The following is a 19,414-nucleotide window of genomic DNA, read 5'->3' on the forward strand; positions in this document are numbered from 1 at the left end:
CATAAGCCCAGCTGTGCCCAATAATCGGCAGGCTGAGTTTGGCATGGCCCCAGCCGCAGAGGAGTGCAGGATGCAGCGCAGCTGCTGTTCCTAAGTTGTTTACGTTCAGAGAAGTAGGAACACGGGTTTCTCTTGTTACAGTGTCATGCCCCTACCTGAGAACTGTTGCTCCATCTCCTTGTTTATCACTGGATATAAAAGACTCGCTGAAGGAGACGGGTTTTTTCTGATGGGGGGTTGATTAGCTGGCTACAGGCTGCTGCTGCTGCTGCTGGTTGTGTGTCTCCACCAGAGCAGCTTTCTGCACTGAGAACTTTATACATAGGCTTCAGAAAAGCTAAGCTAAAGGAAAACTAAAGAGAACATGGGACAGTGCAAGTCTAAGGACTGAGACTTTAAGAGTTATGCTAATGCAGTTTGTAGATGCAGCTGTGGTTGTTTGTTTGCAAGTCTGAGCACAGGGGCTTTAAGAAAGCTAAACAGAAAATATGGGACAGAGCAAGTCTAAGGAAAGAGACTTTAAAGAACAGAAAAGAAGCGAGGCTTTAAAGAAAGACTTTAGAAGTAAGGCCTTAAAGAATACAGAAGTCAGAGTTATAGAGAAAGGAAGGAATGACGCTGCTGTGTCTCCATCTGAGTCCCCAGCACACCTGGACCCAGCTTTATGCATGGTTGTCTATCGTTTGTCCTTTCTGCATCTCCCATTACCCCCAGTTAGGTTCAGGAGGAACAGGAGCTTGTGAAAACTCCCTACAATTCCTGATTTCAAAAGTACTCCAGCAAATAGAAATTGAAAGAAAAAATTTCAACATGTATGTATGTACCTGTGTATATCTATATCTATATCTATATCTATCTATCTATCTATCTATCTATCTATCTATCTATCTATCTATCTATCAATGTGTGTATGGTTGAATAGAATAGATCAATAGAAAGATAGATAATCTCTCATATTAGTCTCATAACTGCTATCTTACTCAGAAAACACTAGAGACATTTCCTCTGAGAGAGGTATAAGACAGCATGGAACTATATCTCCACTACGACTCAGGAGTGTCCTAGAGATATTAGCAATGAAATTAAACATGATGCACAAATCAGTGACAGGAACAATAATTTATAAAGAAGTAAAATCATGTCTATTTGCAGATGATATACCAGCAAACCTACCGAGCAAGGTTCTAAGATATAAAATGAAAACACAGAAATTGGCTACCTTCCTATTACCAAAACATTAATCAGGTAGAGGACATATAATAGGGAAGTCACCACTTACAGGAACAACACAGAAAAGCAAAATTATTTAGGAAAAGTTTAGCAAGATAGGTGAAAAACTATACATGAGGAAAAATAAGACAAGCACTGAAAGAGCCAGAAGTATACTTGAAGACATCCCATTCCTAGGCTGGGCAGACTCAACATCAGCTGTGCCAAAGTGACTTTTGCTTTAGAAACATAATGCAGTGCCAAGAAAAACACCAGCAGACTTTTGATAGAGGCAGACAAGTTGATATTACATTTTATGGGGAAAAACACCAGCAGATTTTGATAGAGGCAGACAAGTTGATATTACATTTTATGGGGAAAAACATACAAAAAAACTGGGTGGTCAGATCATAGGAAAATGGAGTAATCCAGACTAATTACGTCAAAAATTGTTAGGCGAAAACACGTGGCAAAAATTTCATGATATTGCATTTAGGGATAATTTCTTGAATATGACACCAAAAGCACAGGCAGCAAAAGAAATACAGACATTCTAGCCCATGTGTGGTCCTCAGTATACATTTGTCCACTCATCTCTCCCCAGGCAATACCAGGGACCAAAGGAATGCTGAATTTTAATCAACGTGTGCAATTTACAGGAGGAGACAAATTTAGGGGTATTAGCAACAGTCATTTTAAAGAATATTCTGTGATCCCAAGCCATCTAGGTCATTGTCCCCAAATGACAGAGACTTGTCTCCTGGTGACTGCAGAAGAGTCACTGAGAGAGTGTGTGAAAATGAGCAGATTCTTGGGTTCTACTTTTACAGACTGTTGGTGTATTCCAGGAGTAAGGATTTTTAATAAGCTCTTCCCATTCTCCAACCTCCACCCCATGCTGATACAGCCAGGGAAGGGAACCAGTGTGCCTCTCTGTACACTTTGCCCCAGGAAAGGCCACATATCTTAAGTTCAATGACTTTTTTTCCCAGTTTTTCAAAGGAAAAAATAGGAATAAGTTTCCTAGAATATTTGAATATCCTGTCTTCAGGGCCAATCTTCTGCCACCATAATAAGATGAGTAATTTGAGCCTTTGGTCACTGGCTGACAGAAGCACCTGCCCATGCTCCTCAGGGGATGGATAGCCTTCCTCTGGCTAGCCTCAGGAATGTGCTTGGCCCCTCACAAGCCCCACCATCCCCAGGAGAAAGGGACTTTGCTGGTACAAGTGGGAGGAGGACTGGATGCTGTGTCAACTCACCCTCTCCATCCTGGCATTGGTGTGCCTGCCAAGAACAGACCTTCTGGAATTCACATTTTATAGAAGCAGAGGTTCACAGGCTATTACAGTATCCTCAACCTGGCCTGGGATTACACATTCTCCTGATCTGGGGTAAAGCACCTGCAGTACCCAACCAAGATGTCTCTATAGGAGATTGTGACTCCATCTGCCAGAGCCATAGCACAGCCTCATATTTGGTTCTGAACTCAGACAAGAGGAATTCCTCTTGTATTGACCCAATCCCAATTTTGTCCATTTTCACTTACCATTATTGAGAATTTTGTTCAAAGCATCAAGAAATTATTCTTCTTCTGGAGAATTCCAGGCATCACTGAATCCTTTGATGAAACACATGGAAGGAAGAGAGATTTTCTTTAGTCACACTCATGAGCATCGTGGGCCAATGTTTCCTTTTACATTTGTAAGTTGAATGCTTGTATGCAGAAATGTGTTTGAAAGGGAATAGGTGAATGTGGAAAGAGATATCACGTGACTGCTGATTGCAGAGGAGCCCAGTTAGTTGAAATGGGAAAGGAGCCTTGGGAACTGGACTGCACAACAATGTAATCATGTCAACACATATTCAGTCCCCTGCTGCCAAGGTCACATTTATCACTGTTGGCAAGTTGCTGATTCAGAATTATATCCTTACTACCTGTGATCACATACCTGTCTTAGCTCTCTACTCTTCTTCAACAACATGGAACTGCTTTGAAGGAACAGTATGTTCTTCATTTTTGTGATTTCGATGGTGTGACAAGTCACATTTGTTCTTATCATACATTGAGTGAGGTATTAGTGATCACATGTCTCCCTCAAACTACTTCAAGCCCATGGGAGTAGAAAGTGTGTTGAGTGGAAAGTTATTGTGCTACCTACGCTTCATGATACCAGAAACAGTGAGGGAAATCACTTAAAGGAAGTGTGAATGTGAAAGTGGAGTTTGGCTATCCAAGGCCCAGGACAGTGCATTTTGTCACATTTATTGACATATTCAGAGACCTCTTTAGGTAATTCCAGTAGTAACAGTGCATCCAGTAATTGTGACCTTCAGGGATGGGCAATTAAAAAATGTAGCTGGAACACGTAAACTTAAGCATAACTATCTGTACATCAGGCCAGCTGATTACAGAGAAGATGCTGATGAAGACAAATATATGTGGTTAACACTTAATGAGTGCATATTTCTGTAAGCCTGTATACTGTGTCAGGTAGAAGATGCTATTATTTTAGAATTTTTTAAGACAGCTCCAGGGCTGACTTTATCAGTGAAGGACCAAAAGCTCGCTTGTCACACTTACGTTCCTTGCCCAGGAAGAAGGAGTAGAAGCAGAGGTGGTTGATGCTGAGGTATAGCCAGCCCTGGCGGGGCACCCGGCCCTTCCAGCAACAGCAGGAGTAGTAGGTGACCAGTTTCTCTGCCTCAGGGAAGTTGAACCTGGCCTCGAACTTCACCAGGGCTTCTCGAAACTTCTCAGGCTCCTCCTCCTGCTCTGCAAGCCTGCTGCTGGTCTCCTCGGCAATCAAAGCCTAAGGCACAGAGAGATGGAGGTCTCTTACCCACTGAGTCTGGCAGAGGAAAGGTGGAGGGGCAGGGGCAGGAAGCAGGAAGGATGGACTGGTAAAGGCACCTTCAGAATCTGAGCTACTTCCACAATACCCAGTCTGACACTCAACCTTTTACCGGTCACAAGTGTTTGGTTGAATCATATGACTTCTAACACCCAGTTCTCAAATTATTTTCCAAGTTCTCCCAGTTCCTCCACACAGGAATGCTACAGTTTGTATCTTAAATGTCCCCCAAAGTCCCAAGTGTTGAAGGCCTGATTTCCAGTGTGGCCCATTGGGAGTGGTAGAATCTTTGGGAGGTGGGAGCTATGGGTGGGTTTTAACATTGGGAACCCAGCCCCCTCTTCTCTCTTTGCTCCCTTGCCACTACAAGCAGTGCTGTTCTGCAGCATGCTCCCACCATGATGTGATGTCATATCACAGGCCCAAAGTGATGGGGTCAATCTCTCACGGACTGAAAAAAACCTGTGAGTCAAAATAAACCTTCTCTCTCGATAAGCTGAGGATCTCAGTATTTGTTATAGTTCTGGAAAGCTAACTGACACATGAAAACCAAATAATGAACTCTTACATGAGAACCTACTGCATAGACCTGAAGAATTACCCAAATGTGAGTTCAAAGTTAGTCTTTTAAAAATACTAATGAATCTCTCCCTCACTGCATTTAAACAAAAGTAGGTATTACCCTAACAACCGTGGGACCCTGTGAAGCCTAATATATTTCACTACCACTGTGTATTCTGGGCAAATGTCCAGGGCCACAAGTAGGAAAGCCCAGACCCTCTGTGGTTGGCCACAGGAAAAGGGAGAACAAACTCCAGGTTCTGTTTGAAGGCTCCCTTGCTCCCTAGCCCGGCCTCCTGGAAACCTTTCATTTCCTTCTTTTTCGATACAGGGTCTCACTATGTAGCCGAGGCCTACCTTGAACTTGTGATCCTCCTGCCTCAGCCTCTCCAGTGCTGGGATCACAGATGTGCACCACCATACTGGGAAAGGGGTCTTTTTTTTTTTTTTAAGACATTTTAGCTTTAAAGTATCAGGGATCAGAATCTGTCACCCTCAAATATGCCACATTGACATAAGGATTATTTTGAGCTGAAGACAACTGATAAACAATACACCCCAAAAGACTCTGTCATCTCTCCCTGCTCCCCCCCATCAGCCTAAAAATAGGACATATCTCCATTTGTACAAGAGGAGGATTTGTTAGTCACCAGGGACTGCTCTAGACTCTCACCAGCAGAGAAACCCATGAAACAGTCTTACAAAGACAGCTCTATCTTCCATTAGCACCCCATGTTTATTGCCCCCAAAGCCTAAGCCCCTATCCTATCATCCTTTCCCCTACGGCTCTTCCTTGAGATGCTATACCAGGCCAAGTTATAACCACCCCTGCAGTTACTATGGCTGAGTTTCAGCCTCATGTATGCATCATGCATGTGTTAAAATAAACTTTTTTCTTGTTAATTTGCTATTTATCAATTTAATTTCCAGCTCCCCCCCCCAACTCCCCACCAGATCCTAAGAGGACAGAAGTTTTCTTCTCCTACAGAAGCATTCCTGAAATGCTGTAGCAGAAATGAATTCCTTCCTCTCAATTAAGAGAACTCCTTAATCAAAAAACCACTACTATCCTTGTTAGACCTTGCTAACAAGGTCAAGTGTGAAAAGAAAAAGACATGGCTGTCACTAATCCTCTGATGCAGGGAATGGAATCACAGTCAGGATGAGGGGACATAAGGGTTGGGCATGTTCCTGGACCCTCACCGTGGTCCAGGCCTACCCTGACCCCACAGGCCTGGGGTTCACCTAGAGGATACCAGTCAGCACTGGTTTGTTTGTGGACAGTGCCTCATTATGTAGCCCAGGCTGGCCTTGAACTTGTAGTCCTTCTATTTCCACTTCCTAGAGGCATGTTTATTCTGTTTCTCTAAAATAAAAAATTCACTCTGACACCCTGTACTAATAGGTGTATCACCTGAGGTGTGAGAAAGCCAAGCTTTTTGAAGAAAACAAAAATCCATGATCTGAGATGCTTCACTCTAAGGGAGCAAACCCGTATAGTGGGTTAACATGTTCAAGCGTTTAATGAGTCTGGCTTGGAATGAGGAGCCATCTCTCCTGGCCCGTAGGGTTTCAAACCACCGATTACCCATCATGCTATGCAACAAGACTAGTTACATAAGGCTATAACTCACAGAAGGGATAAACAAATACCTCCCAAATTATCCCACTCCTGTCTTCTCAAAATTTAATTGGTTTTAATTCCACTTCATGTATTTTAAGAATAAACATCCACTATGAACAGGAGGAAAGTACTAGACTCAACAAAATGTCACAAGATGTCATAGCTGCAAGACAGTTGGAAATAACTAATTTAAGGAGTCAAATAATGTGTGCTCTGCGGAAACACAAATCTTAACATTATAATTTTCTCCCACGACAAAAAAGGGCCTTCAATTCTGTAAAAGACAACAGGAACTAGGCTTCAGAATCACATCATTTGTTTTGTCTTTTCATTTCAGGGAATTTTGCTGGACTTGACTGCAAAATTTGACAAGTGAGAAGTCAAACATACTTGGCATTATGTATTAAGCTAGAGTTTAGCCAGGGTGGAGAAAGCTGTCAGTGTGCTGCAGCATTCAGGATGTTCTGACAAAGATGGGGAGGTAAAGAAAAATGCTAAAATCAAAGGACCTACCTTTACCTTCCCTTTGACAAAGCTGGCAATGTCGTCTTTATTATCAAAGACAGACAAAGTGTGGAGGAGATTCTGTTCCAGCCAGTCCCAGTGCTGGTTTATTTCCTCTAAAGTGGCACCTACATTAGAATAGAAAGATAGAGACATTTGAAACTAAAAGTTAATATAGTGCATATCCTGAGTTTATGTTACTCTCTTACCCTGGGCCAGCTCCCCAGTAGAAAAGCAGGCACCTTCTATAAAAGCTGTGGTCTCCCTTGTCATAGCAGAGGGATGTGCAAACAGAAGTCCCACTGCCACATGACAGGCCAGCTGACGAATGGGTTGCCCCTGGGACAACAGCCATCCTGCCCATTTCAGTACACTCAGAGCACCTACCACTCAAGTGACAAAAACATTCATAATTACACAGGCATTCTGGCATGGAACAAGCCCTGAGTAGCAGACAGATTCTGAACAATCTCTCATAGTACCCCCATGAAAACAGGGTCCCTCAACAAGTAGAAAAGCCCAGGTTCCAGAGACAAAGCCCTGTTGGCCATGCAAGGATGTCGCCACTTGCAACCAGCTTAGTTCAATCTAGCAAGCAATTGTCTATGAAATTTACAGATTTACAAAAGGATACTTCATATCATTTACAGCAATATCCCTTAAACACCTGGATAAAGAGGTCTTAACAGTACATGTTTACCAAACACCGAAGTGTAAAATCATACAAGGTAATTTAGTTTCTTTTAAAGGCAACTAAAACATTCATCATATTACTGAAGCATTAACAACACATTAACAAAAAGCTTAGTCATTTTAGGCATCTATATTATTTCTCAAGGAATAATAATAATAGTGATCATTTCTCCCCAAGCCATCGCCACTGGTGAGAAGGACAGGGGCTGTGCCCAGCTCCTAGAGAGGAGCCCAGCACATAGCAGATACTCAGTGAAGTCCACTGACTTGAAGCAAGCATACCCTGGTCAAGAAAGGGTACATGTATATGAGGTAGGTGTAGCTTGGCTACAGTTCCAAAATGGTACACAGCATAGACTCTAACCTCAGAGAAATCAAGGGCTACCAAAAACAGTGCACAATCAGCTAGTCAATTTAAGAAGCAGACGGTCACAAGTGCCACAAACCACTTACCCAAAAGCAGATATGCATTTTGTTAAAATTCAACTTCCTTTCTCTGTAAAGGTTACCTGCAGCCATCCTTTCCCAGAGTGAAAATTCATGTGAGGATCACATAGATACAGGTTGAGGATCCCTAATCCAAAAATCCAAAATCTGAAAGGTTCCAAAGTCTGAAACTTGGAGCATGGATGTGATGTCACAAGTGGAAAGTTGCATACCTAACTTCTGATGTCTCAAAGCACACAAAATTTGTTATATGTACAAAATTGAAAATGTGGTATAAAATTACCTTCAGGCTATGTGGATAAGGTATAAATGAAGCATAAATAAATTTCATGCTTACACTTTGCTCCCCTTCCAAGATACTATGTCTGTGCAAATATTCAGTAACTCAAGAGAATCTAAAACACTTCTGGTCCCAAGCATTTTGAATAAGGAATACTCAACCTATATTCCATGCAAGAAAGTGCCGGAGGCCTCACTCTGGAGTTGTGGATTTGGGTCCATGCAAATGAAGAATGTCTCAATCAGCATTGCTGTTCTCAGTGGGGGTTTGGGAAGGAAGGAATAAAAAGATGTACCTAAGAGTGAAAAACAACAGTACTAATTTCCCTTGTATTCTCCCAATTTTTAGGCACGACATTGCCCAAAATAGTATCCTTGGTTCATCATGAAAGCCAGTCTTCTTGTCAGCACCAGGAGGACAAGCCCCATGGTGCTCCCTGACAAGTGCGCTACTCACAAGCGTAAGCTCCCTGTTCCCTGTACCAAGAGCATGTGACCAGGGATGCTCCTACCTTCCCTCTGTCTCACCTCCTGGTCTTATTCTCTAAGGATCAATAAGCCCCAAAAAGCAGTCCAATTAGGGCTAACTAGGAGCTGGGTGTAGAGGTGTGCTCACGATTCTCTTGCTCCCCTCCCATCTAGGGTCTCCCCACACCTCTCAAGATAAGGAAAACTTTCTACTATTATTATTGGCAGTATTAGGATTTGAACTCAGGGCCTTGCAAATACTTGAGCCACACCCTCAGTCCCTTTCACTTTAGCTTATTTTTCAGATAGTCTTGTTTTTGTCAGGGGAAGGCTTTGAACTGTGACCTTCCTACCTCTGCCTTCCTCATAGCTGGAATTACATGTATACGTACCACCATGCCTGGCTCCATTTTTCTTTTCTTTTTTTTTTTTTTTTTTGAGATAGGGTCTTACTCTGTAGCCTAGGCTTGCCTGGGGTTTGAACTCAGAGCCTCATGCTTGTACTCTATCACTTGAGCCACTCTGCCAGCCCTTTTGTATGTTGGGTGTCTTTGAGATAGGGTCTTTCAAACTGTTTGCCCAGGCTGGCTTTGAACCATAATCCTCCTGATCTCTGCTCCTGAGAAGCTAGGATTACAGATGCAAGCCTGTAATCTGGTGGGCTGAAGCCTGGCTGGCCTTGAACTCTTGATCCTCCTGCCCCAGTCTCCCAAGTGCTGGTATTATAGGAAGTGTTGGTATTATAGGAAGGGGCCACTAAGCCTAGTTGGAAAGCTCATTTTAAAACAAAATCAAATGATTCCAGTCTCGACAGCATGATGTTCTTGAAGCTTCTAATCTTTCTCTACCTGAATTGGGACCAAGCATGTCTGCTTGGTTCCTCACCCAGCTATGGCCATTGTGTGCTGACATGGCTCAGGTGGACATCTACCTCTGGAGTGAGTCTCCCACTGCTTTAATGCACTGGGTGGCAGCTGTTTGGGTGACAGTGAAAAGAGCACTCCTCATCTGGTGGGCTGGCCATAGCATCTTGCCACAGGGAGGGTTGCACATTCTTTACAAAGTTGGGTTCCACCAAAGCTATAAACCTGCAGACTCCTTGGGGCAGCCAGGGCTCTGCCTTGATCCTTTATTATCTCATAATAAAACCAACTGGTCAGTATGCTGAGTTCAGTAAGTAAGTTCAGGAGGGAATATCCTTACTGACCTTCAGTCTTTTGCTGTATGTTTGAGTATACTTCCTCATTTATTAAAAAAAAAAAGAGGAGTGGTGAGCAGCAAGAGAGGGGAGAGACCTGACCTTTGTGGTTCTTGTCTGTTCCACTGATGGGCATTAAAGATGAAGGGAGGAAATGGAGACTCATATGTTCATCCAAGGTCAAATGTCAAATGAAGGGCAAACCAGGGCCCTCCCATAAGAAGGAAGAATTTTTAACTCCATTTACATAATCCTGAGGTCCAGGACTTTCCACAGCTAGACACTGACAGCTACTCTGTGTTTGACTCAGGGGGAGCTCACTCTTGCCCCACTATCCCAACTTCCCAGATGCTATGATACAAAGTTTTCATCATCCTGTCATTAAAGCTCCCAGAGGTTAACAGTTAAAAGCCAGCTGCATATGGCCTCAACTGGTAACTCTAGATTATAAGAATAAAGTCACAATTGAGCCCCAACTTCATATATCACCATGGAATTAGGGTGGGAGACAGATGTCAAAAAGTTAGACTTCCATGCTTAAAAACAATTCTTCCACATAGTGGGGTATAAGGATATAAGGTAAGGATAGATAATTCTAAGCCAAAAGAAATCCCATACCTAGAAAGGGAAAATAAGCACATAACACCTGAGGCTAAGCCACAGGGAGATTTTGTTAGCCTGCCTAGCTGTGAACGTAAGACCTAGTTGTGTATGTCTTCGGCAAAGACAATCATTAGGATGAAACCTTTCCACCCTACTGTCCATTTCCTGAAAAACTTGCCAAATGGCAGGGAAATTTTCCAAACTATAATTTCCTCTGCAGGGAAGTCTTAGGATAGGCTTCACAGATACCGTAAATGAAGGCAAGAGAAATGCACGTCGGTAACCCCAAAGGACTGAAAAAGAAAGTCATTTGATACATGTCACACAACCCAGTCCTGCTCCAGCAGTACAGCAGTGTTTTTCAAGTGATATCAAGAAGTTCCATCTGAAAATAGTGTGAAGAGCAGTGAAATGGAATTGAAAATAGAATACACACCTCCTAGCAGGGATAGCCATTGGATTGTGAATTGTTCGTTATATGCACACGCAGAAATATGTTTCTGTCTGTGAGTCATGGTCACAATTTAAAGTCACTGCATTACAGGTAAAGAAGAGATGAAAAATAAGAAACTGAGAGTTTGGGGCAGGCTCCCTCTCAACAAACCAGTCAGGCATGGTGGACATGCCTGTAATCCTAGGGGGCATAAGTAAGAAGATCATGGTCTGAGGCCAGCCTAGGAAAAAGTGGGGGACCCTATCTGAAAAATAACTAAAACTAATAGAGCTGGAGGCGTGACTCAAGTGGTAGAGCACCTGACTAGCAAGCACAAGGCCCTGAGTTCAAACCCCAGTGCCACCTCCTCCCACCCCTCTCCCTCCAAAAAGAAAGAAAAAGAAGAGTTTGCTATCTATCACAGAGGCAGGATGGTAAGAGGTCTACAGGACTGCACATTAAATCAACACTTCAGGGATGCTTCCACACATTCTGCTTCACCCTTTCCAAAACAAGACAGAGGAGGAGTGTTGTTAACAGCTGAATGTGTCCCTCAGAATTCATACGCTGACGACATCATGCTCAACATGACTGTTTGAAGAAAGGGCTTTTGGAGGTTATTAAGGTTAAATGAGCACCTAACACGGGGCCGTGATCCAATAGGACCGGTGTCCTCACAAAAGGACACAATGCACAGAAGCAAGCCGCGTGAGGACACAGCCAAAAGGTGGACAACTACCTTCGGATGAGGAGGGCACCTCTTCTGAAAACAACCCTGTGAGACCTCGATCTCAGATCTCCAGAACTGTGAGGAAGTACATTCCTGTCGTATAAGCCCCCTGGTCTGTAGTGTTTTCTTAGGGTAGCTCTAAGACTAATATAACTGTCTAAAACCAAAATTTATAGCAGGACTATGGATTACAACAGAGGTACAATTAGCAAAATTATACCCTATTTTATTAAGGCCTCTCATTTTACAGAAGTAGATTTTTCCATTCTCTAAGAAAATTAAAATCCAGTTGAAAAAAATCAGATTCAGTATTAGAAACCTTAACTAAGACCACAAAGCAAACAACAGTGATGACTTATGAAAAACTAATTCTACACTGGAGCAAGCACAGGTGGCAGCCTGAGGACATTTTCTGAATGCTGAGCACGTGTCGGGCATTTTGTTAGGTGACCATATACTCAATATCATTCACCTTCATAAAAATATCATAAGATAGGTGCCATTATCACCACTTTGTACATGAGAAGTAAAAGTTAATGAAAGAAAAGAACCAACCCCGAAGCCAGATCTTGTGACTCTGACGGGCTCCTGGTCTGTGACGTCACTGCGGATGGGAGAACTGAGCAGCTGAGTCATGTTGAAACATACGATAGTTATTCTCTTAGGTTTTCCCCAAGGGCATTTTCAGGAAATAAAACAAGCATCTCATTGTCTACACCTACAGTTTTGCATGAACACAGCCACAAATAACTTGATCCAAGCTTCAGCTTTAAAAAGTGTCTGTTTCTCCCTCCATAATAAACACCCCAGTGAATTTAGGGCCTTCTCCAATCACCAACATCCTAATGTCCCATGAAATGGGCATATTCTGTGTACACAGCTCAGACCTGTGACTTTGAAATGATGACACATTTCTCTACTGGCCAAATACTAAACAACTACTGTCCAAAAGTCGTGTAGCCCAGGAAGGGTAAGAAAAGTATGGGGACAGTGGAGGTCATGCTCCCGACTGTTAGTTACTCACCATGCTTCCCATGCAGAGTGAGTTGGGAGCACAGGATCTAAGCAAAATTCACAAATGATGGACGGTCAGGGTTGGGCCAAAAAGCCCATTATTTTCTCAGAAATCTTGTATTCTGAAAGTGGATATTTTAAAGATCTAACCCGTAAGTCTAAAGCAATCATCTTCACAGGAAGTTTGTTATGATTTACAGGAGTTTTACCCAGATAGTTCTCACTATAGAACAATCTGTGGAAATAATTTTTTGCCCTTTTTGCCTTCAAATGAAAGGAGTTGCTAAAAATATTTGCAATTTGTAAAATCAGACAAAGTCCATCTTTGACACTAAAAGTAAAATAGATTTTACTTTTTGTGATTCAGTGGCTGAATGCTTGCCTATATCAAGCATAAGCCCTAACTTCCAACCCCAGTACTATTCAGTTTATAATTGAAACCATTTAACATCTCCGTATTAGTAACATCAGATTCACGTCGCAGAAACAGAAGCAGGAAAAGAAGATACAGACAAAAATTTACCTATGGCCAAATGAAAAAAAATCAGCAGAAATAGAATCAGAAGTGGCATAGAAAGCAGACTCAGCAGACAAGACACCAAGCATCTATTAAAAATGTAACTCCACATGTTCAAACGGTAGGGAAAGGCATGAGCCTGGTGAGATGCTAATTGGTAGATAATAAAAAGACCCATGTCAAACCTTTAAGGAAAGGAAATACAGTTTCTGAAATAAGAAATACACTGATAGGAGTAGAAGTGAGTAGATTGGAGAAAAGAGACTGGGGAACTTGAAGGCAGAGTGACAGAACTAAAACAAAAAACAGGGAATGGGATTAACAGTAACCATAGAGAGAACAGAGCGTCAGTGAACCATGGAGCCCCAGGAAAAATGAGGCAAGAAGCAGAGAACAAACACACAAAAATATGTGTGAAAATTTTCAACTATGATGAAAACCATACACATACAATTCCAAGAATCTTTAATAAGTCCCAGCAGAGAAAGCACAGAAAAAATCATAATGAACACAAACCTCACAATCAAGTTGGTGTAAACCAGCAATAAACACAAAACGCAACTCACAGGAACAAAGAGAAGAATCGGGGCTAGTGGAGTGGCTCAAGTGGTAGAGTACCTGCCAAGCAAGTGTGAGGCCCTGAGTTCAAACCCCAGTGCCAAGAGAGAGAGAGACACAGAGACAGAGACAGAGAGAAAGAATATGACAGTAGGCTTTGATAAGAAACATTGCAGGTCAGATATATGAAGCGACAGCTTCTAACAACAGTACTGATAAAAAAGTCAGCTTACAAGCACTTGAAGAAAATTCCTCTGCAATACAGAAATGGGGAAACCTCCCTAACCATGACACCAAATCAGAAAGTATAAAAGAAATAAAATACAAATCCTACTACGTTAAGAAGGAAAAAAAATGGAGTGGTAGAAGACATCAAAAGTAAAGCCACCAAAAGACAAATGACAAGCGGGAAAAACATTTTTAATTTCTTATCTCAAATAAATGGCCAATATTCCTAATATAGAAGAGAGTTTAAAATTGAGGGATGAACTGGGGATGTAGCTCAATGGTAGAGTGTTTGCCTAGCACGTGCAAGGCCCTGGATTCCATCCCCAGCACTGCAAAAAAAAAAAAAAAAAATATATAATAAAATAAAAGTTGAGGGGGGGATAAAAAGAAGAAAAAGAAACTAGGCAATTAATAGAATTCAAGAAGTTTCTAAAACAGCCCTTAAATATGAAAGATGATCAACTTTCTCATAAATAAAAACCACATGGAAACATCATGTCTTGCCAACACAGTGAGGAAAGATCCAAAAGTTTGACAATACATCTGATGACAAGTTTGTGGAAAAGCACGTACTTTTTATACATTGTTGATGGGAATTCTATAATTGCCACAAATGAAATGGAAGAAGGGGTAAAATAACCAACATATAATGTAAGGCTATTCAGAATTGTCACAATGAATTCCCCCTGTACAAATATATATCCTAATAAAAATGGGGGAAAAAAGAGAACTTAGCAGTATCTAATAAAAGTTTGTATTCATTTATCCTTGAATCCAGCAATCCCACTTACAGGATTCTATGCTAAAGATTCAATAATAAAGGTACAAAATAACGTGCGTACGAGGATATTGCTGGATTGTTATTTGTCAAAGGTTGAAAACAATCTAAATGAGCACCAGTATAAACTATGCTACTTCCTACACAGTGAAACGCAAAACAAAGATAAACTCTCTACTCTGATACAGATTGATTTCCAGGATATGTTAAATGCAAAGGGCCAGGCTGGAACAGAATATTTAGGAAATTTGTGAAGTTTGTCACAATATAAAATTGCACATTTGTTTAATATTTATAAAGCAAAACAGCAAAAGACTAAGCTAGAGAAAGAAAGGGTTCTATAGAACAGAGGGAAGACCCCCAGGAAGAGGCAGCGAGGGTGTTTGTACAAATACCTGGCTGGTTTTATAGGTGAGGAATCATGACTCTGTTTTACATTTTTAAAAAGTTAGAATAAAACAATAAAGAACAAACTCAATCCTAAGAAAGGAGATAAAATTTATCAGGTTACTGAAATAATTACACAGAAAAAATAATTATTTGAAATAATTTTTTGACTACACTCCTGGTTAAATAGATTCTAAGGCTGAATATAGCTGGACAAGTAGAGAATTATGTGACAAACATAAATAATTATGTGACTACTGTTAGAAATCAAAATTTTGACATGAAAACATTAAACCAAAGTTAAGTTATAATAGTATAGTTTCACAGTTGAGTTGAAAGAGTTAAGTATGAATCTATGACTTTGTTTCATTGTACATACTTCTTAGATTTACTCTTACTTAGTCTTAGAAGCAATGACAACTAACCCAGACTGTAATCCCTAAATACCATTTCCCCACTACAAGGAGCCAGGCAACTTGGAGGAATGGCTGATCCCAGAGAGAAAGGAGGAAATGTCTAAGATGACCATTTAACACCTTCCTGGCCAAAAAGCAAGGGAGTGCTCATCTTGGTTTATTTTGTGTTGCTGTAGCAAAATAACTTAGGCTGAGGCATTTATAAGGGTTTACTTAGCTCAAAGACTGAGCAGCTGAAAGTCCAAGACCAAGTGGCTCCATCTAGAAAGGGCCTCATAGTGCATCATGCTACAGCAGATGGTATCACTTGGTGAGAGTAAACAAGGAGGGGAAGCAAGAGAGGAGCTAAGGAAGACAAACCCACTTTATAACAACCTGCCCTCGCAGTAAGTAACCTTGTTATGAGAGATCTACTCCAGTCTCAAGTGGATCCCTCATCTCTGAAGGCCCTTAGTGTAAGTCAACCTTTGCAAGTTTCCAGTTTTTAAGAAATATGAAAATCAGAGCACGGAGCTAGATGTTACCTTTAAGAAGGAAGGTATGACACCCTTCAGAAAAATGGGGCCAACTTCTTCATTAAGTCCATGATGTGAAAAGAAGGGAGGTGGGGGAGGTGAGATGGACTCTTTCTTGATCAAAAGGGATTTAAGAGATACAACAGCTAAATGTGAAGTGTAATTCTTGGCGACAAATTATAATCATCCAGACCCAATGGACCACAATTAATTTTTAGTTTAATGATGACACTGTAGTGATGTCAGAATGGCCATCCTTTTCAGAGACATTTACTCAAATTTCCAGGGGTGATGTATAATAATTTCTAGCATTTGCTTTAAAATACTTCAGAGTAGAAAAAAAGGCTTAGAAAAATCAAGATGAGTAAAACCTTCATCCTGTTGCATCTGAGTGATCAGTACAGGATTTCATCACACCATCCTTGTGACTTTGAACTGTTTGAAAATCTTTATAACAAAAAACTTATAAACCCCTTCTTAGCAAAAGAAGGCAAAAATAGGGGTATATAACCCCACCTATTATTTCTTTATTATTACAGGTTAAGCATCCCTAATCCCCCAAATCTAAAACCCTCCAAAATCTGAAACTATATGAGCAGTGACATGATGCCACAGTGGAAAATTCTACACCATGAAACTTAGTTTCACACACAAAATTATTTAAAAATATTGTGTATTACCTTTGGGCTACGTATACAAGGTATGTGTGAAAAAACTAATTTCATGCTTACATGTGGGTTCCGTCCCCCAAATATCTCTTATGTATATGCAAATAATTCGACCCCTCCAAATAGTATGAAATCCAAAACACTTTTAGTCCCAAGCATCTGGGATAAGGGACACTCAACCTGTAGTTTTAAAAGCAGGATCACTCCCACCCCCAGACAATTTAGATGTATTAGGTTGTAGCATGTGTTGTAAAAGCCAGAGAAACAGCCACTCTAAAATGAGCCCTCTGGGACAGCTGGGGTGCGAGGCACTGCAGTACGAGGACTTGCCCACTGAAGCTGGGAGGAGAAGCCCTCCCAGGCAGAAGCGAGTCCACAGGGTTTCTGTCTCATACTGCCTTTTCTGCTAGTCTCAAACTCATGAAGTTCAAGTGATCCTCCCGCCTCGGCCGCCCAAGTAGTCAGGACAACAGACATGTACCACCACATCCAGCTCTAAAGCTATTTTGAACATCACTTTGGACCTCAGGATGTACTACAGGTAAGGGCTGGACTTACCTGCTTTTTAATACCTATGAACAACAACCCCTCACAGAAGGAAGAATACCTTCAGCAAATGTCATTATTTGTTCATAAGCAAAATTACTTAAAAATAAAAATAAGAGCCTGGCAACAGTAACTCTATGATAGAAAAAAAAAGTATCAGCTGGCACCCTTCAGCCATTTACCGAAGGTGAACCCACGTGGAAAATTCCAGCCAGTGTTGTTCTAAGGAAATGCCGAGCAACTGAAAACAAGTGTGACAACTCCCAATGCCTGACCTCAGTATAGGGACATAACTTTTCTCCTTCTGGGTTCCCTCCTGGATGTTTCTTGAAGCACCCAGTGCTTAGAGCAAAGATCTAGTTGGCACGTCCTTTGCCACCCTGGCACGAAGTTCAGGAAGAGACTAATCTGATCCACCCAGGAACATTTCCTCCTTTAATAAAATTCTCTCTCCAAAGACAAAGCAAGCAGTAATGCAGAATACAAGAAACTAAAACATGGACCATGGTCAAGGGCACGGATAAGAGACCGTGCGTCACAGAGAACACTCAGAAAGTACATTCTGTCAGAGCCTGAAGCTATACCTCAGCACAGTCCCTGGCACCTGGTGTGACCCTGGCAAGTGACTGAGCCCCTGCACCTCAAGTTGTCCCTCTATAAAGTCAGGTGACTGCACCTCCTACAAGCGGTTGAAAGGAATGAGTAAGGCAAGTAGGAGAAAGGGAAGGTTTTTTATACTGGAAAACATTAACTCCTGTGATCCTCAATTTTTAAAAACATACAACATGTTTTAATTAGCAAAAATATCTCAGTTTCCCTTAATGATCTTTGAAATTTCAAAAGGATTTCTTTTTTCATTTTCCAAATCTAAACTATTAGCTAAATTTTTCAGACTCTAGCTGTTCCTCAGTACCTGTGAATGACTGGTTCCAGGAGTTCCTGAAAGATACTAGAATCCAAGGATGCTTAGGCCCTTTATATAAAATGGTGCAGTATTTACACAGAACCTGTGCACATGCTCCCTTCTACTTTAAGTCAGCTCTAGATGCTTTATAATACCTAATACAATGTAAATGATATGTAAATAGTTACTATACCACATTGTTTGGGGGAATAACAATAAGAAAAGTCATACATATTCAGTAGAGACACAATTTTTTTATGGGGAGGACTTGGGTAGGATTTGAACTCAGAGCTTTACACTTGCAAAGCAAGCACTCCACTGCATGAGCAACACCTCCAATCCTGCAATTTTTTTCTGAGTATTTTTGGTCCATGGTCAGCTGAATCTGTGGGTGTGGCACCCACAAGTCTCAAGGATGACTATACAAACCTACTGGCTCCTAAGATGCAGGCTTACCCCTGCCCATCCAGGAGCATGCCCAACTCTACCCAATCATCCAATACTGATCCATGGAAGGTGGGCTCCTGACTTTCCCTGCTCTTCCTTTATTCTATTGTCCCACTGTCCTGCATTGCACTCAATCCCAGGGGACAGGTCTTGTTAATTACAGGAAAATTCTGTACTTCACTGCTGTAAACACAGCCAAACTACTTGAGTGGCCAGAAGTCCAAACTCAAAAGTCTGTAAAGACATGCATTTTACTAAAAGTACTTCTGTACTAAGTGTGACAAGTTTCTCACAGAGCTTCTGACCCCTCAGCCATGTTCCTTAGAGACACCCACCCTAACTTCCTCTAAGTATACCTCTAACAAATTCACTTGTTTTGGCCAAGCATGGTGGCTCACACCTATAACCTCAACTACTCAGGAGGTGGACATTGTGAGGATTGCAGTTCAAGGCCAGTCTGATGGCACATACCTGTTATTCCAGCTACTGTGGGAGGTGTAAAATAAAAGGATTATAGTTCAGGCCAGTCTGAGCAAAAATGCAAGACTATTCAAAAACAACTAAAGCAAAAAGGGCTGAAGGCATGTGGTCAAATGCCTGGCAAGGCCCTGAGTTCAAACCTCAGCTCTGCCACCAACAAAGTCCTCTTTTAGGAACCAGAAATGACTGTCCCCCAGGCCTTAATCCATAGCAAAAGGGAGTCACATTACTATGAAAGCAAATCAATTGTCAGAATGATTCCAGGCAGATAACTCAATGTCCTGCAGTTCTTGTGCATGTTTTTTTCTGTTTCCTGGAACTCAGGTAAGGACAACGGTACACCCATGAGCAG

At 41.5% G+C, this 19,414-nt stretch overlaps 1 protein-coding gene across 1 annotated transcript in view; it reads right to left on the reverse strand.

Annotated features, from left to right (window-relative positions):
• Positions 1-19,414, reverse strand: part of LOC109680909 (uncharacterized) — a 92,256-nt gene that overhangs the window by 12,369 nt on the left and 60,473 nt on the right. The window contains exons 4-6 of the mRNA XM_074049032.1: positions 6,763-6,881; positions 3,794-4,022; positions 2,759-2,830 (exon numbers count right to left, since the gene is read on the reverse strand). Coding sequence (XP_073905133.1) covers positions 2,793-2,830; positions 3,794-4,022; positions 6,763-6,881 — 386 coding nt within the window. The 3' untranslated portion in view covers positions 2,759-2,792. The remainder of the gene's footprint in view (positions 1-2,758; positions 2,831-3,793; positions 4,023-6,762; positions 6,882-19,414) is intronic.

The sequence above is a fragment of the Castor canadensis genome, chromosome 12, assembly GCF_047511655.1.
Source record: "Castor canadensis chromosome 12, mCasCan1.hap1v2, whole genome shotgun sequence".
NCBI lineage: Eukaryota > Metazoa > Chordata > Mammalia > Rodentia > Castoridae > Castor > Castor canadensis.